This window comes from Pezoporus occidentalis, unplaced genomic scaffold (assembly GCF_034315485.1).
Source record: "Pezoporus occidentalis ecotype Australia unplaced genomic scaffold, CSIRO_AGI_Poc_V1 ctg221, whole genome shotgun sequence".
NCBI classification, from domain to species: domain Eukaryota; kingdom Metazoa; phylum Chordata; class Aves; order Psittaciformes; family Psittacidae; genus Pezoporus; species Pezoporus occidentalis.
The window spans coordinates 100,293-124,857 of NW_026914084.1; the positions used below are offsets into that span (position 1 = coordinate 100,293).

At 44.4% G+C, this 24,565-nt stretch overlaps 1 protein-coding gene across 1 annotated transcript in view; it reads left to right on the plus strand.

Annotated features, from left to right (window-relative positions):
• Positions 1 to 286: 286 nt before the first annotated feature.
• SLC25A17 (solute carrier family 25 member 17) overlaps positions 287 to 24,565 on the plus strand; it is a 28,860-nt gene continuing 4,581 nt past the window's right edge. Inside the window, exons 1-7 of the mRNA XM_062620455.1 lie at positions 287 to 440; positions 10,303 to 10,363; positions 11,413 to 11,479; positions 19,101 to 19,252; positions 21,669 to 21,785; positions 22,483 to 22,628; positions 23,802 to 23,897. Coding sequence (XP_062476439.1) covers positions 312 to 440; positions 10,303 to 10,363; positions 11,413 to 11,479; positions 19,101 to 19,252; positions 21,669 to 21,785; positions 22,483 to 22,628; positions 23,802 to 23,897 — 768 coding nt within the window. The 5' untranslated portion in view covers positions 287 to 311. The remainder of the gene's footprint in view (positions 441 to 10,302; positions 10,364 to 11,412; positions 11,480 to 19,100; positions 19,253 to 21,668; positions 21,786 to 22,482; positions 22,629 to 23,801; positions 23,898 to 24,565) is intronic.

Genomic DNA, 24,565 nt, shown 5'->3' on the forward strand with positions numbered 1-24,565 from the left:
TACCATTTTTCCTTAGGTGACTACGGTAAGAAGAGGGGAAGGATTGTTAACACAGGGAACGCATGAAGGTATCCGTTCTTCCAATCCAACTGCTTTTTAGCGCCCAGTGTTTCCAGTGACACAGCTAGGTGCTCACGTTCCCTGCCTAGAGCCTTCCCGAGCTGTTCCCGCACCCCTTCCGCGGGCGTTGGCAGCCGCCCTGCGGGACCACCGCGCTTTCCCGCTCGGAAAGGCCGGCTCCTCCACCGCTCCCGCTCAGCGGGTGATGCGCATGCGCGGGGCCAGGCGTGACGCGCCGCGCGGGCGGGATCATGGAGCGGGAGGGTGTCGGCGGTGCTGCGGATGCATCGGGGCGGGCAGCGGCCGAGCCCGCGGGAGCCGTGGCCATGTCTTCCATCGCCTCCTACGAGAGCCTGGTGCATGCCGTGTCCGGGGCCGTGGTGAGCGAGCGGGTCGGGGCTTGAGGGGCCGCTGCTGGCGGCGCCGGGTCGGGGAAGGGGGCGTCTCCACCCCCGTTCGTGGTGACGCGGCCGAGGCCGAGGGGTCTGGTCGGTGGGGTGTGCCCCGGGCGGCGGTGAGGAAAGGCGGGCGGAGCAGCCGGACGGCAGGGTGGGGTCCAGGGGGGATAACCGGCAGCCTTAAGCCTTTGACTGAGGGGCCACGGGAGGGGAACCCCGCGCTTGAGGGGCGGCTTCGGGGGTGTGGAGGCGGGGTAGCCCGGCTGAGGGGCTGAAGTGGGACCAGGCCCTGCATGGTCACAAGGAGAGGGGTTGGCGTGAGGTCGCCTTGACACCGAGACCCAGCTCTGCCACCCATCCCGTAAGAGCGCGCTTGCAAGCCCCCCCCGGTGTGTTTGTCTGTAGTTTTGGATGTGGGGTTTAATGAGCACCACAGGAGCTGTAGGTGTGCTCCCTTAGACAGTGAGCCTCCAAGCGTCTGAAGTTGGGCATCTAATTAGCAATGAAAATTTAAGCCTTTCAGAAGTTCGGGTAGAGGGACATCTTCAGCTGTGCAGTGTAAGAGTTGTACTAAACATCTGCCTTCTGCAATTGTCTCATAAATCAGAATCAGACTGGTTTGTGTTGGAAGGGACCGTAAAGCTCACCCAGTTCCAACCCCTTGCCACGGGCAGGGACACCTTCCACTAGACCAGGAGGCTCCAAGCCCTGTCCAGCCTGGCCTTGAACACTGCCAGGGACGGGGCAGCCACAGCTTCTCTGGGCACCCTGTGCCAGTGCCACACCACCATCACAGGGAAGACTGTTTTCCTAATGTCTAATCTAAATCTCCCCTCTGTCAGGTTAAAGCCATTCTGCCTTGTCCTGTCACTACTGGCCCCTGTAAAACGTCCCTCTCCAGATTTCTTGTAGGGGGGCCCTCTAGGCACTGGAAGCTGCTCTAAGGTCTCCCTGGAGCTTTCTCTTCTCCAGGCTGAACAAGCCCAACTCTTTTAGCCTGTCTCCATTGGAGAGGTGCTTCAGCCCTCTGAGCATCTTCATGGCCCTCTAATACTTAGAAGTTGTGAAGGATGAAGTAATACATAGGTGTTAACCAAAGCATAAAGCAAGCACGGTGCAGCTAGAGGAGGATTGTATGGATAATTGAATTCAATTTTTCATATGACACTTGTAAATTAAAAAGTAGTGTTTAATTTCTGTAGATTTTCTTGTATGCTCAAATGACAGCTAGCTCTGTAAATAGCAAATCAGCCTTGTACTTCCAATAGGTTGAGAATTTTAGCTCAATGTAGCATTTTGGACCGGACATTCTGATGGGTTTCAAGCGAGCTGATGCAGCTGTACTCTTGGGTTATTCCAGACTGGCAAGAACACCTAAACTTGTGTTTTGGCAGTTGCCAATGTACTGTTCTGGCCAAACTTCCTGTTCTAATTTGAGTCTTTAGAAGAACTCTCAATGTCTTCTGTAGGATGAAAGTTACTAAATGTTATTGAATGATAAGGGCTGATTCTAAAGGGAAAAAATACTTTAAAGGGTTTTTTTGCCTTTATAATAAATAAACATGGAGCTATTGTCTGCTCTTCAAAGTGTTTGATGTCTGCTTATTTAAGTATCAAAGGCAGTGGGGATTTTGTTTCCACTTTCATGAAATGGAACTCTTGAGTGATCTTGTTATTGAAGTAGTGCTTGCTTTCTTTTTGCTGGTCTGTACAGAAGCTGATAACAACTTCTAGCCTTCACTGTTAAGTTTTCAATCTCGTCTCCAGATCGTTATAACCAGGCTGTACTTCTGAAGAAATTTTGTGTTATAAACCGAACCTATAAATCCAGCCATAAATTTAAAACACGTAATGAAATGGTATCTCAAGTCCCTTGGTGGTGTTAATAAGGTTAATAGAAATTCACAATTGTACTTGAAGATGCTTATATGTCAGCAGTGATGTTGCTATGAAGGAAGACAGAGCTTTTTGGAGCTCTTGGACTTCAGTACCCTTGTACAGAAGTCCTTTCTTAACTGCCTTATGCTGGATACCTTGATACTTTTTTCTCATAATAAAGGTGTGCTTATCAATTTAGACATTTGTTTACTACTGTAATATATACATTTTGGTAAGATCTTTGACTTGGGTACTAACTGTTCTGATATTGTCTCACCATTTGCTTAAATTATTATAAAGCACATTGATGTGCAGATGTGGTGCAAGACTTTAAAGAAAAAAAGAGAAAAAGCAACCCACAGAACTGTCCTGAGGTAATGAGTCAGAAGAACATGCCAGATCACAACATGATAGTTTCTGTTTCTGTTCAGCTATGGTCAAAGTTCATATATCTTGTAGGCTGCCTGGTCAAACCTGAGACAACTGAATAATTCTGAGCAGCAGAAAACTCAGGGCTTGATTTCCTGTGAGCTTTAATTGAATTACAGAAGTATTCCTTAGCTCTGCATATAGCTATAAAGTAAACCTTCCTGTTACAAAAGCTGTAGGAATGAGAATTTTATAGGCATATTATGAGAGTAGTCAAGCTGCTTTTATATATGTATTTAAATTATTGTTATTTTTTAGGAAACCAAACTTTAGGCTGCATACCTCTTCTTGGCAGCAGTCGCCTCAGTCCATTGGTTCTGGCTGCTTACTGCCACTTCTTGGCTACTGCACTGTTCTGTACGGTGCTGTGGCTCATCAGGGAACTGATCAGGCTAAAGAAGTAGCCCAGTGGAAAAAAGTTATTTATTCAGTTACACTGGTTTCCTTCTTGCATCATTGTGTAGGTGCCCAAAAAGTTATGCCGCCAGAACAGAGGAGGCAGAGACGCAAACACAGTTGACCAAGAGCTGGGATTGCTTAAACCAGTTTGTACCTGTCCTAGCGATTATCCAGCAATAGCATGACTTGACGTGGCAAGGCACCAAGATTCAGTGCCGACAGGGAGGTGGTGGGAAGGCAGACAGTGAGGCCTCACCCTTTCAACAGTACAGGGTCATGCATTTCAGTATACATTCATGAAGTCAGTAATAGGAGTTACTTACTTTTCTTGCTCGCCTCAAGCGTGATCAGTAAGGAATCTCAGCTCATCTCAAGGTGTTTTGTTGCTGGGGAAAGGGCTGGTCTTGCTCATCCCTTTCTTTTCCCTTACTTTCAGCCATGAAATCATGTCTCCTCCACATGATGTTTCTGGCAGTCTCCTTGCCTTATAGTTCAGCTGTTCCATTTATAAAACTAGGAGAAAAGTAACTGCTTTTCTGAGTTTCTTTTCCTCAATTTAGCAAAAGGAGGGGAGAGAATACAAATTACCTTTTATTGGCAGTAATCTGTTAGATCAGCTGACTTATCTCTTGACATTCTGTTGGGCTGTAGCTTTATATATGTTTTAAACCAGTTTGAGCCTCTAAGGCTTATTGCATGGGAATGATTCAAAGCTTCATCAAGGGTGGCTCAGACTTCACATTAGGAAGCATTTCTTTACTGAGAGGGTGGTCAAACACTGGAACAAGCTTCTTAGAGAGGTGGTTGATGCCCCATCCCTGTTGGTGTTCAAGAGCCATTTGAAAAATGCCTTTAATAACATGCTTTAACTTTTGGTAAGCCCTGAAGGGGTCAGGCAGTTGGACTAGGTCATCATTGTAGATCCAACTGAAATACTCTGTTCTGTACCTTGTGTCCACCTATTTGTCCTGTATGCTACCACCCTAGCTATTTCCCCATTAACATTTTCTGATTTTGAAGGCAAGTGTGTGTGTTGCTGTAGGATGAATTGCCTTGAGAGTACAGTTCAGGATAAATCTCAATTCAAGAGGGTGAAAGCAGGATAAATTGAACAGGGAAAGGTTGGAACTTGCAGTGACTGTGTAGTATTGTGGCTGTTCTGTGCATAAGTGTGTGCAATTGAGTTTTGAGGTTGGTTTCAGAGCTGCTGTAATGCAGCTGTCATTAAGAAGTATATTTTGGCTCCTTTTTGCACTTGTTTTTGTGCTGTCTTCTAACCAAAATTTATTTCTTGTAAGTTTTTAGTCAGATGGGTTTATTAATCCTACTTTCTATGCAGCTGTGAACACTGTAGGTGCTGAGAATGAGCTGGCATGGAGCAAGTATGTGGGAGGGTAGAACCAAACCTTTTGACTAGAGCTGAGACTAAATGGGTTAAAATAACCGGGTAATTATGGCCAAGTGTTTCCTTTCATGTGTTTCAAGTGTTTTGGCCAGGAGACCTCCTTGGATGGATAAGGAGCTTCTAAGGAAACTTCAAAGGCAAAAAGAGGTTTATAAAAGGTGAAAGCAAGGACAGGTGGCCTGGGGAAGAATACAGCAATGTTGTCTGGGAAGCTAGGGACCAGCTTAGGAGAGCTAAGGCCCAGTTAGAATTAAACTTGGCTAGGGATGTTAAAGATAACAGGAAGGGATTCTGTAGATACATTGCAAATAAAAGACAGACTAGGGACAGCGTGAGCCCTGTCCGGAAGCTCTCAGGAGAACTGGCTACCCTGGATTTGGAGAAGGCTGAGGTTCTGAATGACTTCTTTGTCTCAGTCTTCACTGGCAAATGCTCTGACCACGCCACCCAAGTCTTTCTTGGAAGGCAGACGCAGGGACTGTGAGAATGAAGACCTTGAGCCCACTGTAGGAGAGGATATGGTTTGAGACCATCTTAAGAGCCTGAATGTACAGAAGTCCATGGGACCTGATGAAATCTATCTGTGGGTCCTGAAGGAGCTGGCAAATGAAGTTGCTAAGCCACTGGCCACCATATTTGAAAAATCGTGGCAGTCAGGTGAAGTTGCTGACAATTGGAAAAAGGGAAATATAACCCCCATTTTCAAGAAGGGGAAAATGGATGACCCAGGGAATTAGAGATCAGTCAGTCTCACCTCTGTGCCTGGCAAAATCTTGGAGCACATTCTCCTGGAAGGCAGGCTAAGGCACATGGAAATCAACAAGGTGCTTGGTGACAGCCAGCATGGCTTCACTAAGGGGAAATCCTGCCTGACCAACTTGGTGGCCTTCTATGATGGGGCTACAGAACTGATGGACAGGGGTAGAGCAGTTGACGTCATCTACCTGGACTTGTGTAAGGCGTTCGACACTGTCCCACACGACATCCTTGTCTCTAAATTGGAGAGACATCAATTTGATGGATGGACCACTCGGTGGATAAAGAACTGGCTGGATGGCCGCACACAAAGAGTTGTGGTCAATGGCTCAGTGTCCAGCTGGAGACCGGTAACGAGTGGTGTCCCTCAGGGATCTGTATTGGGACTGGTCTTGTTCAACATCTTTGCCACTGGCATGGACAGTGGGATTGAGTGTGCCCTCAGCAAGTTTGCTGATGACACCAAGCTGTGTGGTTCAGTTGATACGCTGAAGGGAAGGAATGCCATCCAGAGGGACCTCGACACGCTTGTGAGGTGGGCTAATGCCAACCTTATGAAGTTTAACCATGCCAAGTGCAAGGTCCTACACCTGGGTCGGAGCAATCCCAGTCACAGCTACAGGTTGGGCAGAGAAGAGATTCAGAGCAGCCCTGCAGAGAAGGACTTGGGGGTATTGGTCGATCAGAAAATGAACATGTGCCGGCTGCAATATGCGCTCACAGCCCAGAAAGCCAACTGGCTTTCTGCCTGGGCTGCATCAAAAGGAGCGTGACCAGCAGGTCGAAGGAGGTGATCCTGCCCCTCTCCTCTGCTCTTGTGAGACCTCACCTGGAGTATTGTGTGCAGTTCTGGTGTCCTCAACATAAAAAGGACATGGAACTGTTGGAACAAGTCCAGAGGAGGTCCATGAGGATGATCAGGGGACTGGAGCACCTCTCGTATGAAGACAGGCTGAGGAAGTTGGGGCTGTTCAGCCCAGAGAAGAGAAGGCTGTGTGGAGACCTGATAGCGGCCTTCCAGTATCTGAAGGGGGCCTGCAAGTATGCTGGAGAGGGACTCTTCATTAGGGACTGTAGTGATAGGACAAGGGGTAATGGGTTAAAACTTAGGGGAAGTTTAGATTGGATATAAGGATGGAGTTCTTTTCTGTGAGGGTGGTGAGGCACTGGAATGGGTTGCCCAGGGAAGTTGTGAATGCTCCATCTCTGGCAGTGTTCAAGAGCAGGTTGGACGAGGCCTTGGGTGATATGATTTAGCGTAAGGTGTCCCTGCCCATGGGAGGGGGATTGGAACTAGATGATCTTAAGGTCCTTTCCAGCACTAACTATTCTATGATTCTATCTGCTACCTGCTATTATGAAAGCTGGAAAAACTTAAGTCTTGTTAAAACTTCAGCCAAGATTTGTCTTAGTGAGGAAACACCACCTGAAAAATAATCCTCTATTGCTGATTGTAGAGATTGGTCCAAGCAGCCTTCTCCGGAGCTAGAGTGTTTCCAGAGCCAAAACTTACTTAAATGTATGGCATTTCTAGCTCTAGGAAAGTTGAAGTCACATTGTGCAGTCTACATTGTGCAGTTTGCTTTAAACACAGTCGTTGTGTTACGAGCTGTATCCTGTACCTTGCCACTGTTTAAATGCTTTGCATGGCTACTAATAGAAGAGTGCCACAGCTTTAGCAGCCACTTAATGCATTTAACACTACTGTAGAGTGTTAACAGGCTTTCCACCAAGCTTGGGTCTTTTTGAGTTAGATATCCTTTCCAAAAGCTATATAATATTAGTGCTAGAGTACTAAAGAAGAAGGAAGCTAACTGATGGCAGGGAGAGAGGGGCAACAGCTCCACGGCTGTGTGGTGCAGTTGGCATGCTGGAGGGAAGGGGTGGGATCCAGAGGGACCTTGAAAAGGGCATATGCAGATACTTAACCCTCTTGTAAAGGAGGGAGACTGCCTGCTTTTCCATTTAGAGGCTTTAAAGTTTGGATCACATAGGAAATGAAGAGGGTGTTGAATTCACAAGAAGCGAATCTGGTACACCTAGGCCATGTAAATGCCTCTATGCAAACATACGTAGCATGGGGAATAAACAAGAGGAGTTAGAGATGTGTACACACCTCCAGGGCTATGATCTTATTGGCATCACAGAGATGTGGTGGTATGACTCCTATGACTGGAGTGCTGGAATGGAAGGATACAAGCTTTTCAGAAAGGACAGCCAGGGTAGATGAGGAGGGGGAGTCACCCTGTCTGTCAGTGGCCAGCTGAGGTGCATGGACATCTGCCTGGGGGTTGATGAAGAGCTGACTGAGAGCTTATGAGTCAGGATTAAAGGGAGGGCAGAGATAGGGGACATTACACTGGGGATCTGCTACAGGCTGCCTGACCTTTAGCAGGAAGATTGCACGGATGAGGCCCTGTGTAGACAGGAACAGCCTCATGTTCACAAGCTGTGGTCCTCATAGGAGATTTCAACCACCCCACTATCTGTTGGAGGGGCAACACAGCAGGACATAAATAATCCAAGAGGTTCCCAGAATGTGTTGATGAGAACTTCCTTCTTCAAGTGATAGAGGAGCCAATGAGGAGAGGGGTTATGCTGGACCTTGTTTGCACTGAAAAGCAAGGGCTGGTGGGGAATGTGAAGATCAAGAGCAGCTTTGGCTGTAATGATCATGAAATGCTGGAGTTTAGTATCCTTAGGGCTGCAAGGAGGGTGCATAGCAAGCTCGTGACCCTGGTCTTCATGGGAGCATACTTTGGACTTTTCAGGGATTTTTTGATAGGGTATGACATGATAAAGCTCTGGGGAAAAGAGTGGCCCAAGAAAGCTGGTTAATATTCAAGGATCACATCCTTCAAGCTGGTGCATCCCAACAAAGAGGAAGTCAGGCAAGAATGCTAGGAGGTGTGGATGAACAAGGAAGAGCCCAAACACAAAAAGGAAGCTTGCAGAAGGTGGAAGCAGGGACCGGTAGCCTGGGAGGAATACAGAGAAATTGTTAAAGCAGCTAGGGAACAGATTAGGAAAGATAAAGACTGACAGAATTAAATCCGGCCAGGGACATCAAGGGCAACAGAAAAAGCTTCTGTAGGTTATGTTGGTGATAAAAGGAAGACCAGGGAAAATGTGGGCCCTCTCTGGAAGGATATGGGAGACCTGGTTACCCAAGACATAGAGGAGGCTGAGGTATTCACTTACTTTTTTGCCTCGGTCTTCACCAGTAAATGCTTCAGCCACACTGTCCAAATCACGTCAGGAAAAGGCAGGGACTGGAAGGATGAAGAACTGCCCTCTGTAGGAGGTGGTCAGGTTTGAGAGCATCTAAAGAAACTGAACGTGCACAAGACCATGGAAGCTGATGAGATGCATCCATGGGTCCTGAGGGAAGTGGTGGCTGTAGTTGCCAAGCCATTATCCATTATGTTTGAGAAGCTGTGTCAGTTTGGTGAAGATCCACTGACTGGAAAAGGGGAAACATAACCCCATTTTTTTAAAAAGGAAGACCCAGGGAACTACAGGCTGGTCAGTCTCACCTTAGTGCCTGGCAAGTTTGTGAAGCAGATCCTCTTGGAGACTGTGCCACAGAAAATGAGGTGTCTGGTGACAGTCAACATGACTTCACCAAAGGCCAGTTGTGTCTGAAAAATTTGGTTACAGCATTGGCAGATAAGGGAAGAGAGAGTGAAGTAATCTACCTGGACTTGTGCAGAGTATTTGACACTGTCCTGCATGACATCCTTGTCATTAAACTGGAGAGACATGGGTTTGATGGATGGATAGATCACTCGGTGGATAAGGAGGTGTCTGAATGGTTGCACTTGATGTCCAAGTGGAGACCAGTGACAAGTGGTGTCCCTCAGGTTGGTATTGGGTCCAGTGCTGTTCAACATCTTTGTCAGTAATGTGGACAGTGAGATTGAGTGTGCACTCAGCAGGTTTGCCAATGACACCAAGCTGTGTGGTGCAGTCAACACGCTGGAGGGAAGGGACCTTGACAGACTTGAGAGGTGGGCCAGTGCCAACCTCATGAAGTTCAACCAGGCCAAGTGCAAGGTCCTTCTCTTGGGATGGTGCAGGCACAAAACAGGCTGGACAGAGACTGGACTGAAAGCAGCCTTGAGGAGAAAGACCTGGGGATGTTTGTTGACAAGAAGCTCAACACGACCTTGCAATGTATGTTTGCAGCCTGGAAAGCCAACCATGTCCTAGGCTGCATCAAAAAGGGTGTGGCCAGCAGATCGTGGGAGTTGATTCTCCCCCTCTACTTGGCTCTAGTGAGACCCCACCTGGCGTATTGCATTCAGTTCTAGGGCCCCCAGCACAAGAAGGATGTGGATGTGTTGGTGCAAGTCCAGAGGAGGGTGATGAAGATGCTCAAAGGGCTGGAGCACCTCTCCAATGGAAACAGGTTGAGAGAGCTGGGCTTGTTCGGCCTGGAGAAGAGAAAGCTCCAGGGAGACCTTAGAGCAGCTTCCAGTGCGTAGAGGGTCCCCCTACAAGAAATCTGGAGAGGGACTTTTTACAGGGGCCAGTAGTGACAGGACAAAGCAGAATGGCTTTAACCTGACAGAAGGGAGATTTAGGTTAGATATAAGGAAGGAATTATTTACTGTGAGGGTGTTGAGGCGCTGGCACAGGTTGCCTAGAGAAGCTGTGGCTCCCCCATCCCTGGCAGTGTTCAAGGCCAAGTTGGATGGGGCTTGGTGCAACCTGGTCTAGTGGAAAGTGTTGTTGCCCATGGCAGGGGATTGGCACTGGATGAGCTTTAAAGTCCCTTCCAACCTGAACCATTTTCTGATTCAATTCATCATGTGTATTTCATGCCATAGGGGGCATCTTGGTAGACAGATCTTCATTGCCTAAATTAGAATTTAGTACCATGCTAGATTAAGTCCTGAGAAACATGTACTGTCAGGTTTTAATGAACAAAAGTTCAACTGATACACTATATAGCCAGTTTATTTTGTTTTTCAGGGCAGTATGACTGCAATGACTGTGTTTTTTCCTTTGGATACAGCTAGGCTTAGACTTCAGGGTAAGTGTCAATCTCTAGTTTCTTTGAATTATGGTGTTTCTGTTCATCTTGGCTGGGGCACTTGTGAGGGTGGTTGTAGGGGGCCTGTCTTGCATGAACAGGAATCTGACCTGTGCAACACTAACACCATTTAATCACTAACACTGTTTTTCAGCTGAAGGTAATTCTGCCTTTTGGGAGATGGGGCAACTTTTTAACTAGCTGAAAAGCTGTGTGATCTATGGCCAGACATGGCTTTTAAATGGTTATCTAAGAGCAAAAAAAGAAAAATAAAGATGTGAGATTACACAGGATTACATTTGTGTGTTGTTGCTTTTGGCTGCTGAGAACACTTCAAAACACGGGGCAGTATCATGGAAAACTAATCTAGAATTATTCCTGAGGATGGTTTAAAGGGAAAAATCGGGGTTAGAACTGAGAGTGGGAACATCCAGTATCTACACAAATGCATCTGGGTATAAAATTTGTTGTTCTAATGCTCTACCAACTAATCAAAAGTCACAGAATCACCAAGTGTTTTAGAGCTGTGCCTAAAGTGCTATTAAGAACTAGAAGGAGATCATCAGCCAGGTCATCAGAAATCTGTGGTTGAGAAACGAGCACCATGTTGCTGTTGAGCAGCTTTCAGTGAAGGAAGAGACAGTGTTTTGCTAAGGTTTAGCTCTTCGCTTTGCTGGAGGTGCTAGTCTGGAGTCCAAGGCATCATTTTGAGAGCAGTTAGGCAGGCCCAATTCTGGCCTCTTACCTAATGGGAACCTACCTTCATGTTGCAACCATCCAGTTAGGAACATATAATGACAGATACTCCAGTGCACAACAGAATATGCCAGTCTGGCAAAGAATAAAAAGAAAAAAAAATAAGGAAGGAGCTTTACGTAGCAGATGAAATGAAGGAGGCACTTTCTGGTTTTGCTACAGAAATAGGTAACATCTGTTCTTTATGAGGAAATGTGCTTTTCTGGGGTATGTTCAGAGTAGGAAGGATAAGGACTTGAAAATGAGTGCTAAAAATTGGAATAGTGTAAAAGGTCAATTCTTCTGTTTTCCAGTTGATGAGAAGCGGAAGTCTAAGACAACACCAGCAGTCTTACTGGAAATAATCAAAGAAGAAGGCCTGTGAGTAGAATCCAATTTTCTGCTTGTTTTCATGTAGAAAGCTCTAAAACTAGTTTGGATTTGGTTTTAAAGTGGAATAGTTAGCCCATATCTGCGTGGGCACATTTTTACTCTGAATTGTCTTCATGTAAGTGTGATATGATTTGCATCATCTTATGTGTTCATCTTTAGCTGATTTGGATTAATTTTCTTGAGCACTGTATGCAATTGATCTGCTCAGTGGTGTAACTGTGCCTTCATTAGCGAGGTAGCTGTGCCTCCTTAGAAATGCAGGTTTGTACGCAGACGTACTTTCATGTACCTGATAAACCAGCTTCGTCTGCCTGGAATCTTGGGTGTGTCCATTTCTCATAACTAAGATGAAACTCTTGGGCAGCTGAGCCACTTTCAACAGGAGAATTGAGGTATGCTTCCCAGTTGGAAGTTTTCTGTCCTCCAAAGTATGTGCAAGTAAACAAGAAGTAATTCTTTATCCTGGTGAGAGTCAAGATCTATCTAAAAGTGGTTCACTTTCAGCGATGCTGTGCTTTAGCATTTGCCACACAATCTGAGCTGAGCTGGCTGGGAAAACAGCTGTATGCGTGTCTTTGTTACAACTAATTTTCCTAAGTGGATCCGTGGAACTCTTCAGTAGATCAGAGCTTCCAGGACATTGAAGTTGCCGAAAGTTTGGCTTGGCCAGTAATGTTTTGCCAGCTTTGAACTTGAGCGGTTGGTAGTTGCACACACAAGTACTTCTCAGTCAGTTGGTGATCTCTCTTGTTCACGTTCCCTCATTTACTTTGTCACAAGAGGGTGGCAAGTAAACTTTCCTTTAAAAAAAAGAAAGGAAAGAAAGAAGAGAAAAAAAGAAAAGTAAATTGAAGTGGAGAGACTGCAAAAGTGGTCGTCCTACTTTTCCTATGAAACAGAAAAAAAACAGTAATTCTAGCAAGAGGGGAACATTGTTACTTCCAAAGGTTTTGGGAAGGCCTGGCTAAGCAATGAATGATACTATAGTTTTAGGGATGTATCTGAGACAACGAAAAACCCAAACCAACAATAAATCTGAAATGTGATGCAAGATCATAAGCTTAAACAGGGGAAGTTCAGGTTAGATCTAAGGAAGAAGTTCTTTACTGTGAGGGTAGTGAGGCACTGGAACAGGTTGCCAAAAAAAGTGGTAAATGCTCCATCCCTGGCAGTGTTCTAGGTCAGGTTGGACAGAGCCTTGGGCGACACGGTGTAGTGTGAAGCATCTGTGCCCGTGGCAGGGGTTGGAACTAGATGACCTTAAGGTCCTTTCCAAGCTGAACCATTCTGTGATTCTGTATTGTTTGTGTGAGTTTGTAGACACATCACACTTTAGTGAGACTGCTTTTCTTACCTAGATAAAGCAAATGGGTTTAGCTAATGGACATTCTGTAGAAGTTTTATTAAACAGCTTTGCTTTCATCCTTTTCTAGGTCAGATGAAAGATGTTCACTGGTATACACTGAGTTTTCCTCAAGGTTACAGGTTAGGTTTTAAGTTAAGTTTTATTTGTGTGCAGAAGGATCTGTGTGAATTACAGGTGATAGCACTGACAACTCAAGTCATTAAAATAAACTATAGTTTCTTGTCTTGGTTTTGTGTTTTGTACTGCAAGATGTTTAATTTGAAAATCATTAGAAGTTTTTCTTACTAAATCAGGCAAAACCAAACTAAACCTCTCAGAGGCCATGGCCCTTAAAGGGTGTTTCTCCCTTTCTTTTTCAGCACAGAAAAGATAGGTGATGCAAAAATTGTTTTAATTCTACCCATGGCTAACTGTATAGTCAGTTAACTTGTAACTGTTGGGTTAGCTAAGCCTGAAGCTTCAGAGACACTCTTAATACTGTGCTGTATTCCCACCTACATGGAAGGGAGGAGCACTTGATGCATCCAAGATGAAAACCTGGCATTATAAGAACAGTCAGATGCTGAGGTGAGTAGCTCGAGAGAGGACACCTTCAACACCGAAGCGGGGGGGAGATCAGCATCCAAGAGCCTCAACTCAGAGTGACAAGAGCCACCGAGGGAGCCTCAAGTCCTCCACAGGACCTGCCCAGGAGCCAGCAGCTCAGCTGACACGAGCAGCTGACTCACATGGGGCGGAGTCTGAAGCAGTGGCACCAGCCCTGACTGGTTAAAAACCTGCCCCAGGGAATGCAAGCGATCAGGAGCGTGCCAAACAAAGTGGGTCGAGGCAGTTCGCGCAGGCAGGCGAGCGGGATGGTGAGCACTGGCTGTATGACCAGGGCCTGGTCCGGCAGCTCTGCTCTGGCTGCCCCGGCGGTGGCCAGCGTAGGCACCCAGACAGAGCAGATGAGAGGGGAGGCTGCAGTGCAGAGCTCGGGGTGTAGAGAGTGCCTGCACTGGTCTGGTGAGGGGAGGGTGCACAATGGGCAGGGCTGCACTCGGTGCTCCCTGGTGGAGGTCCTCCTGCAGCAGGTGGCTGAGCTGCGGGATGCTGTTAATAGGCTGTGAGATGTCAGGGAAGCTGAGAGTAAGCAGGAATGCTTGTTCCTGGCCCAAACTGTGCAGGGGCCTTGAGCTTCACCTCTAGCTCATGAAGGAAAGAAGGAGGCCTTTAACCTGGGAAGCTGGGAATTAGTGACAAAAAAAAAACAAAAAAAAAAAAACCCAAAAAAGCAGGAAAAGGACAACCAAAAGCAAGGGGCTTCCCCCTAAATCCCCTGTCCCCACGCAGAACTGCTTTGCTGTCCTGCAGGGGGCTAATGAGGGAACGCACTTGAGCCAGAAACAGCCTGCTGATGCCCTGGTAAAGAAGATCTCTACTGGTGCTGCTAGGAAAAGGTGGCAGGTCATAGTAGTAGGGGACTCTACACTGAAAGGGACAGAAGCACTTGTCTGCTGGCCAGACCCCGTCTCAAGGGAGTTGTGTTGCCTACCGGGGGCACGGATCAGGAATGTGGCAGAGAGGCTGCCTGCTCTAGTAAGTCCCACGGACTATTACCCACTCCTGGTGATACATGTGGGTGCTAGGGATATAGACAGTAGCAGCCTGGGGAACATAAAGAAGGACTACAGAGCCCTGGGGGAGGTGGTTAGGGGCTCTGGAGCTCAGATAGTCCTTTCATCAATTCTCCAGGATACAGGGGAGGACCTAAAAAAAGCTAGGAGGATTAGTCAGGTTAAAATGGTTAAAAGGGTGGTGTCATAGTCAGGGGTTTGGGTTCCTTGAACACGGGACCCAAGTTTGTAGGCCAGGTCTAGTGGGGGCCGGTGGAGCTGGTCTGATAAAGAAGGGAAAGAGCAGTTTTGTAGGAGGCTTGCCAGACTGGTCAAGGAGGCTTTAAACTAGATGTGTTGGGGGAGGGGGGCATCATTCCATCCCAACACACCCAGTCAGTTGCCAGCACCTGTAATAAATGGTCAGAGCAATGTAGAGATATCCCAGCCGCTCCAGCCAATGAGCCGGCTTCATTTGGAGCTCGGCTCAGATGCCTCTATACAAACACCCGTGGCATGGGGAGCAGACAAGAGGAATTAGAGATGTGTGCACGTCTGCGGGGGTATGATATAATAGGCATTGCAGAAACGTGGTGGGGTGGCTCCTATGACTGGAGTGTTGGAATGGAAGGTTACAGGCTCTTTAGAAAAGACAGGCCTGGCAGGCAAAGAGGAGGAGTTGCCCTTTATGTTAGGGATAGGCTGGAGAGTATGGAACTCTGTCTGGGGACAGGTGAGCAGTCCACAGAGAGTTTGTGGGTCAGGGTTAAAGGGAATATAGCTATGGGAGACATTACTGTGGGGATCTGTTACAGACCGCCTGATCAAGGAGAACCTGCGGATGAAGCACTCCATAGACAGATAGGAAAAGCCTCATGCTCACAAGCCCTTGTTCTCATGGATGACTTCAACCACCCTGACGTCTGTTGGAAGGACAGTACAGCCCGGCACAAGCAATCCAGGAGGTTCCTTGATTGTGTAGAAGACAGCTTCCTTCTACAAGTAATAGAGGAGCCGACAAGGAGAGGTGCCATGCTTGACCTCGTGCTCACCAACAGGGAAGGACTTGTTGGAAATGTGACACTCCAGGGCAGCCTTGGATGCAGCAATCACGAGATGCTCGAATTTGAGATCCTCAGGACAGTGAGAAGAGCGTGCAGCAAGCTCACTGCCCTGGACTTCAAAAGAGCAGACTTTGGCCTCTTCAGGAACCTGCTTAGTAAGGTTCCATGGGATACAGCCCTAGAGGGCAGGGGGGCCCAAGACTCTTGGTTGATATTCAAGGATCACCTGCTACAAGCTCAGGAGTGTTGCATCCCAACTAGAAGGAAGTGCAGCAGGAGGGCCAGGAGACCTCCTTGGATGGATAAGGAGCTCCTGAGGAAAATTCAAATGAAAAAAGAGGCTTATAAAAGGGGGAAGCAAGGACAGGTGGCATGGGAAGAGTACAGGGATGTTGTCTGGGAAGCTAGGGACCAGGTTAGGAAAGCTAAGGCTCAGTTAGAATTAAACTTAGCTAGAGGTATTAAAGATAACAGGAAGGGATTCTACAAGTACATAGCAAATAAAAAACAGACTAGGGAGAATGTAGGCTCCCTCAGGAAGCTCTCAGGAGAACTGGCTACCCTGGATTTGGAGAAGGCTGAGGTTCTGAATGACTTCTTTGCCTTGGTCTTCACTGGCAAAGGCTCTGACCAAACCAGCCAAGTCTTGGAAGGCAGACGCAGGCACTGTGAGAATGAACCTTGAGCCCACTGTAGGAGAGGAACTGGTTCAAGACCATCTTAAAAATCTGAACATGCACAAGTCCATGGGTCCTGATGAGATCCATCCGTGGGTTCTGAAGGAGCTGGCAAATGAAGTTGCTAAGCCACTGGCCACCATATTTGAAAAATCATGGCAGTCAGGTGAAGTTCCTGACGATTGGAAAAAGGGAAATATAACCCCCATTTTCAAGAAGGGGAAAATGGATGACCCAGGGAATTACAGACCAGTCAGTCTCACCTCTGTGCCTGGTAAAATCTTGGAGCAGATTCTCCTGGAAGGCATGCTAAGGCACGTGAAAATCAACAAGGTGCTTGGTGACAGCCAGCATGGCTTCACTAAGGGGAAATCCTGCCTGACCAATTTGGTGGCCTTCTATGATGGGGCTACAGAACTGATGGACAGGGGTAGAGCAGTTGATGTCATCTACCTGGACTTGTGTAAGGCGTTCGACACTGTCCCACACGACATCCTTGTCTCTAAATTGGAGAGACATCCATTTGATGGATGGACCACTCGGTGGATAAAGAGCTGGCTGGCAGGCCGCACACGAAGAGTTGTGGTCAATGGCTCAGTGTCCGGCTGGAGACCAGTAACGAGTGGTGTCCCTCAGGGATCGGTGTTGGGACCGGTCTTGCTCAACATTTTTGCCACTGACATGGACAGTGGGATTGAGTGTGCCCTCAGCAAGTTTGCTGATGACACCAAGCTGTGTGGTTCAGTTGATACGCTGAAGGGCAGGAATGCCATCCGTAGGGACCTTGACATGCTTGTGAGGTGGGCTGATGCCAACCTTATGATGTTTAACCATGCCAAGTGCAAGGTCCTACAGCTGGGTGGGAGCAATCCCAGTCACAGCTACAGGTTGGGCAGAGAAGAGATTCAGAGCAGCCCTGAGGAGAAGGGCTTGGGGGTGTTGGTTGATGAGAAAATGAACATGAGCCGACTGCAGTGTGTGCTTACAGCCCAGAAAGCCAACCGTATCCTGGGCTGCATCAAAAGGAGTGTGGCCAGCAGGTCGAAGGAGGTGATCCTGCCCCTCTCCTCTGCTCTTGTGAGACCTCACCTGGAGTATTGTGTGCAGTTCTGGTGTCCTCAACATAAAAAGGACATGGAACTGTTGGAGCAAGTCCAGAGAAGGGCCACGAGGATGATCAGGGGACAGGAGCACCTCTCGTATGAAGGCAGGCTGAGGAAGTTGGGGCTGTTCAGCCTGGAGAAGAGAAGGCTGCGTGGAGACCTCATAGCAGCCTTCCAGTATCTGAAGGGGGCCTATAGGGATGCTGGAGAGGGACTCTTCATTAGGTACTGTAGTGATAGGACAAGGGGTAATGGGTTAAAACTTAAACAGGGGAAGTTTAGATTGGATATAAGGAGGAAATTCTTTCCTGTTAGGGTGGTGAGGCACTGGAATGGGTTACCCAGGGAAGTTGTGAATGCTCCATCCCTGGCAGTGTTCAAGACCATGTTGGATGAGGCCTTGGGTGATATGGTTTAGTGTGCGGTGTCCCTGCCCATGGGAGGGGGGTTGGAACTAGATGATCTTAAGGTCCTTTCCAACCCTAATTACTCTGTGATTCTATTCTATGATTCGATGCTGCATTTACCATCCTTGCACCTTTTATAGTCTCCTTCTTGGGGATCCTTATATTCTGTGTGTTCTCAATATTCTGATGAATACTAAAGTGCCTCCATGATTACTGCTAGCTGTTGAAGAGATTTCTTATGCACTTAATATGATACCAGTTCTCTACCTGTCCCATGCAATATCAGTGTACGGTGTGTATCATTATCTCTTTCTGGATATATTGTAGAACATGCTGTTGAATTGTCCTTTTTTTACAGGCTCTTCAGGCCTGCCAGAGAAGGGAGCTTTGTTAGTCAGGTGTTATGAAATCATTTTTAAATTAAGATAGATTTAGATGATACACAATGATGATTACTCACAACACCTCAAAAATAACACAGCTGTGAATCATAAGGCAGTATTCAGTTTTTCATCTATTTGATTGATCTTGTTAAATTTCAGTAGGTGATATCTGTTTCTTGCTTACCTGACTGATTTGCTCTAGATTTTAATGGAAGACATTTGTTAGAAATTCCTTTCACCTGGAGATCTCATATGTCTTATGTCTCAGGTTGCATCCTTTGGAAAACTCCTCTTGGTGAAATACATTCATTTCAGTAATTAGTCTTCTGGTTTGAAACGTTATGTGAGAATCCAGACATTTTTTTCTTCTTAAGTGTTTGGGGTGTTTTTTAAATTTTTTTTATTTATTTTGTATTGAATGGGTAGTTGTCTTTTTATTTTTTGTCCAGCTTTATTAAGCATTGCTTTGTTTCCTTAGAGATTTGAGCATCTCTTTACTGTTTTTTTTTCTTTTGTATTGGACTGATGACCCTGTTTCTCAACAAAGATGAGAATTCTTGTCATGCCTTTGTGTGTTTTAGTACTCGGTTTGGACTGATAGTATGTATGCTAACGTACAGACTGCAAACATGTATTCATCCCTGGATGTTTGTAATTCACTGCTGGTTGTTGGTAGAGAGCAAATATGGTGGTAATACTAACTTTTGGAGTGAGTGAGCCCCAAGCTTCTCACTGTAAATATATTGTACCTCTACAGCTCCTTTTCAGTGCAGTTATTCCTGATTACTACAATTCATATATACAAGTGTTTAAGGGGGTTTTGTTTGTTTTTTGTTTTGTTTTGGTTTTATGGTGCAGTCAGAAGTTTAGTATGGTTTGTTACCATTATTGATAAAGACATATCTAGTTAGTGTTGCATGTAGAATACCATATTATGTCTCTGAGACCATCCATGTAACATCAACCAAATCAGAAATATTTTGCTGATCCTGATGACTTTTTCCTCTCCATTAGGTTGGCACCATATCGAGGATGGTTCCCTGTTATCTCCAGCCTTTGCTGTTCCAATTTTGTTTATTTTTATACATTTAATAGTCTTAAAGGTCTCTGGGTCAAAGGTCAGCATTCAACCACTGGAAAAGACTTGGTTCTTGGGGTTGTTGCAGGTAAGACTGAAAAACCTCAATTTAATCCAAAATTGATTTTTAGTATATCTAATATTTTTGTTTATGAAGTCCAGTGGAGATCACACTGAGTGCTTACACGTCCCACTGTATGTAGAGCTGCTTCGCTGTACAGATCTGATTTGCTTGTGTGTCCTCCCTGCCTCATAAGTGCATAAACTGTTCTACAGTGAATTCTGGCACAAAGCACAGTATTTTATTTGTCTGGTGTGTTCTTTACCATGGTGTCTAAGCATCATTATTGAGATTTTGAAGACAAATGGCAAGGGAAGGTGATAGTTTATTTCAGAGGAAAACACATATATGCCAGTTCTAAGATATTTTCAATTATGGTAAGTAAGTTTTTAATGTAAGCATTTGGGTGTCTCTTTTCAGACCTTTTTAGGGTTATCAACTGAAAGTGACAGAAAGTACCTAGATATATTCAGGTCAAGTGGGACTATATGTTCTTTTTCATCCCTACTTCTCATGTGGATGCTAGAGTGTTTTTTTTTGAAGGGATGATGACATTAAGTGGCTTTTCTAGCAAACCCAGTGTGAAAAATCACTACCGTGTGCCTGTGTTTGCCAGTAATATTCCACAGGAACAATTGCTCGTGCAACCATACTGAAAGAAGCTGATTTAACAAAAAATTCTGCATGAAAGGCTTGTGAGGTAGTGGGTAGGGGGAGGCTTTTTGTTTACTTTTTGGTAGTTTCTTGTACTTTCAGTGTCACAATGAATGGCTGAATAGTCGGGGGAAAGTAAGGAAGGAAATTCTTAAGTTGGCTTTATACATTCTGGAACAAAGGCTACAGGAATTAGAGTAACAGCTTGTTAGCTAAATGACTTCTTCAGTGTCAGTAGATTATATCCTTATAGTGGAATAGTATCTGGTATAAATTGAAAAATTCCACTTAAGGCGTTTACTAATTCTTTCTACCTACCTTTCATTCCTACTACTGCTAGCAAATATAGATTAGGAAAATACATTAAAAAAACAAAACCAAACCACACAAAAAACCACCAGAACAAACAAAAAAACCCAAAAATGTTTCCAGTCTGGAAGATAAAGTTTTATGACTTTTTCTTTTAACTAGGTCTTGGTGAAAAATTACAAATAGATTGTGCTCTAACCTTTTCCTCCTTAATGTAATCACATTGACTTTGGTTAAGAGAGATTAATGCAGCTTGCCTTTTCTAGTTCTTGATTTTGTTCAGAACATCTTTGGAGAGCTCACTGTAGTCCTTATGAAGGATACTGAAATATATTTATGTTTATATTCTGCTTTTCTGAACCCTCTTTAAGGAAAAGAAAAAGAACAAAGAGGCACAATGTAGGTGGTAAAGTGTCACCTTTGTCAGATTTACTGTTCCTCATAGTATCTCAGTGTTCCTGATGTATCTCAGTGTAACTCAATCTGTCACTTGGATTCCTACCAAAGCAACCAATGTAGAAGCAATTGCTAATTTCTGTGATGCAGAAATATTAGTAAGAAAGATCAGAAACTTGTTTTTACTTAGTTACTTCAAAGTAAGTGCCTCTGTCATTACTGGACAGGAGAGATCAGTGTCAGGTGATTGCAGAAGGGATGTCACTTAATGCTTTTCCCTGTCTGTTTAGAGCTGTATTTTGCAGCACCTCCTTTTTTTTTTTTTTTTTTTTTTTTTTTCAGCCTTATGTATGCTTGTCTATTTTTTTTACCCCATCCTACTTTCTGGTACTCAACTTTCAAGCTTTACTGCTGGGTTTTGTTATTGTGTGTAATCTCTTGCCACTCTAAGCCTTACTTAGAATATTTGCAGAATCCTGTGTTTTCCACCTTCAGTGTACTTAGCGAATCTAAAAGCTAGATATTCTCATTCTTTTGGCAGTGTAGGAGCTCTGTTCTGGTAATCAAGCTACATGCATTTATCTGTTTTGATCTCTCATTATAAAATAATCCTTCTAACATTACCACTGTGTTTCTGAAAGTAAGCAGGCAGCAAGTCATAATGGAGTGAAGTAAGACATGAAAAAGTAGAGCATCTTGTGCTCCAGTGTGGTGTTGTATGCAGCAAGATAACAAGTTCACTTAAGATTCCTTCAGCATGTTCACATTTGGTGTATTTTGTTGTCTGGTGTGACCTTTTGTTGGGTTTTGTTTGGTTAGTTGGTTTGGGTTTTTTTTGTGTTATTTTTGGGGAAGAGTAGCAGGGATGTCTTCCCGCTGTGTGCAGTGGTGGTGGCACTGTGGGCGATACCTGAAGTACCTCATTAAAAAGTACCTGTACCTTTCCCATATGCTGTGTTAATTGCATTTCCTTCTTCCTACCAGTAATTTCAGTAGCCTGTGAATCAGGGTAAAACTAAATAAGAAAACATTTGAAATTATCTTCTGGTTCTTGCTGATTTTTTTGTGCTGTGTTTTGTATTAGGTGTAGTGAATGTTCTCTTGACCACTCCTCTTTGGGTGGTGAACACGCGTCTGAAGCTGCAGGGAGCAAAATTTAGAAATGAAGACATCGTACCAACCAATTACAAAGGCATAATAGGTAAGCGCCTGTTATTGTCTTCAACCAAAGAAAAGTTCATTAAATTAAATATATCAAGGACTGTGAAGTTTGAAGGCTTTTGTTCACATAACTGATTTCACTCTGGAATCTGTATGCTTCCCTTCTGCTTTGCTGTATTTGAGTTTTGCAGGAAACTGGCCGTGACTGTTTCTGATGGTAATTAAGAGTTTATAGTATGCATACCTGTAACTAAAACACCTTTTGTAAAGGCAGGTATCTTATCATAGAAATACTGGAGTAGTAGTGAGATCAGTGAGGTGGTAGTGGGGGTCTGAGTTTGGACAGACAATTTGCAGATTAAACTTCACTCACTTTAATCTCTTCCTCACCCACATGTTCAGGCTGTCTTCCTTTTAAAAATATAAATATATATTGTTGTAATTTTGAGGAAGGTTTAGAAGACCTTAATGTTGATGCTGAGCTTGTACTAAAGAAAGCAAGATATCTGTGCAGGTGATAAGCTTTGTTTATGTTACGGTGATATGTGCAAGAACCTCCTTTGTCACTGTTTTTCTGTTAAATTTCAGATTAGAATGGAAGATTAAACAGTCACAGAAAAGACTGCAGTGGACTTTTAAACACTTGGAATTTTATGCTTTAACTTTTCTTACCTCCTACAGTCAGAATTTTGTACTCAAAATTTTAATGATTCCTCCCTTCCCCCCTTTCTTCTCAGATGCCTTTCATCAGATAATACGAGATGAAGGAGTCTTAGCTTTATGGAACGGTACTTTCCCCTCCTTGCTTCTGGTCTTCAATCCTGCCATACAGTTCATGTTTTATGAAGGCTTTAAACGGAAGCTTTTGAAAAAGCAGCTGCAAGTGAGTATGTTTTGAGGCCAGTTCATATCAATATGTTAAAAAGTCATCTTTTTTCCTCAGGAGATTATTTTTACATGAGATCTTGCATCATAAATGAGGCTTGGGTTTTTACCATCTTTAGCCAGTACTGCAGCTGTAGCACTCTGCTTGTGCCTGGTGGATCTGTCTGGTTACATGATGGACAATACATCTTTTGAATTATGAGCTTCCCTCTGCGTCATTATTTGCCTGCTGGCTAATTGCTATATTTATTTCTCATGTTTCTTTTAAGTAACTTAATTCCATCTTAAATTAGGGTATGCTTTGTCCGTGATCAGTGGAGAAGGAAAATACATTTTTCCCCTGGCACTGGTTACTTTTATTTTTGACAACATTTTTCTCCCTATTTGATCTTTTCTTTATTGTCTTAAGTATATCAGATTGACTTCTGTTTTCTTATGATCTGCATGAGTGTGCATATTTCTGATTGCAGTCAACATATTTTGCAAATGTGGAGCATGTTTTGAAATGGGCACGTACTTACTTTCAGTGATTAATTCAAGCTGTTAGACTGAGATAGGCTGTAATCAGTGAGGCTGTAACTATGTATTTGGTACATGGTGGAACACTCTGGGCTTTGGAGGTGAGTTTAGGCTTCCAGGTAGTGTTCTTATGGGAGGAGATTTTTAGCCTATGTCATCAAGACTAAAATTCTGCCTGATAGCGTAGTGATTACATCTCAGGATTATAGAGTGGTGTTCAAGGGGTCTTCTACTATGACCTTTTCACAAGTGCTGTGTGACTTGTTGATTTAAATGATGCAAAAGCTGAAGTACTTACTGATTGATGGTATACTTAAATGCTATCTCCTGGTCTTTTGTCTACTCTTGGTGCTTTAAATTGGTCTAGTTGTATGGCTTTCTCCACTATGTTTTAGTAGCCTAGTTATAATGAGAAATGCAAAAGCTTGTGAGTAGGTAGAAACTACAAATAAACATTAGTTGTGGGAAAGTAAGTTGGCTGAAGTATAACTAACTCTTTAAAATGAGGAGATGCAGATACTTTGTGAGATCTGTATGCCAAAGATACTTAGACAGCCCCACAGCAGGTAGCAATACAGAACCCTCAAATGCATATGAGTAATGACCGTTTCAGTGCTGTGTGGAAGTAATATGTTCTTTATCTATTGAACAGCTCACATCTTTGGATGCTTTTGTCATTGGTGCAGTAGCCAAAGCAGTTGCCACCACCCTCACTTATCCTCTGCAGACAGTACAGTCAATTCTGCGGGTAAGTAATAATTTCATTCCAGTGTAGCTGCCTCTGACTTGTTCTGTATAATGCAAGCCTTTTTCATATGGCTTATTCTTCTTGATGTTAATTAACTCTTTAGTTTGGGAAATCCTTTTGCAGAGTGCAGGCCACTGATAAGGATGCCTCTCTTTTTTGATTCTGTACTGACAGATTCTGATAGAACTTGGTATTACTGGTGCATATCTGTTGCAAACAGTCAGTAGGGTTGATAACATAATGCATTGGTATAGTGTCTCACAGAGGATGGTGCACCATACTACACAAATGTAGCTTTTCCTCTTTGAATATAAATAGAAAACATGTCAAGTGGGAAGTTAAAATTAAATCCTTTAAACCCGGTTTGTTTCCAGATGACCTAGGGTAATCCAGGAAAGTTCTGTTCATAGGTTTGGTTTTATTCACATGATGGCCTGACATTGTCAGAAGCCAGAATATGATTCATCAGGGGATGCTGAGCTCCCTCATAAATAATACCTTTAACCACTTGTCTGGCCTTGTACGCTAATTGTAATGGTAATGGAAACCATTGCATTTATTCTCACTTGTGATTTGTAAGTATGCTGGATAGTGCTGCTACCTTCAGTGTGTACTAGTACATAAGTATATTCTGTGATTTTTAATCTCTTTTTGTTTCTTGATGGTTT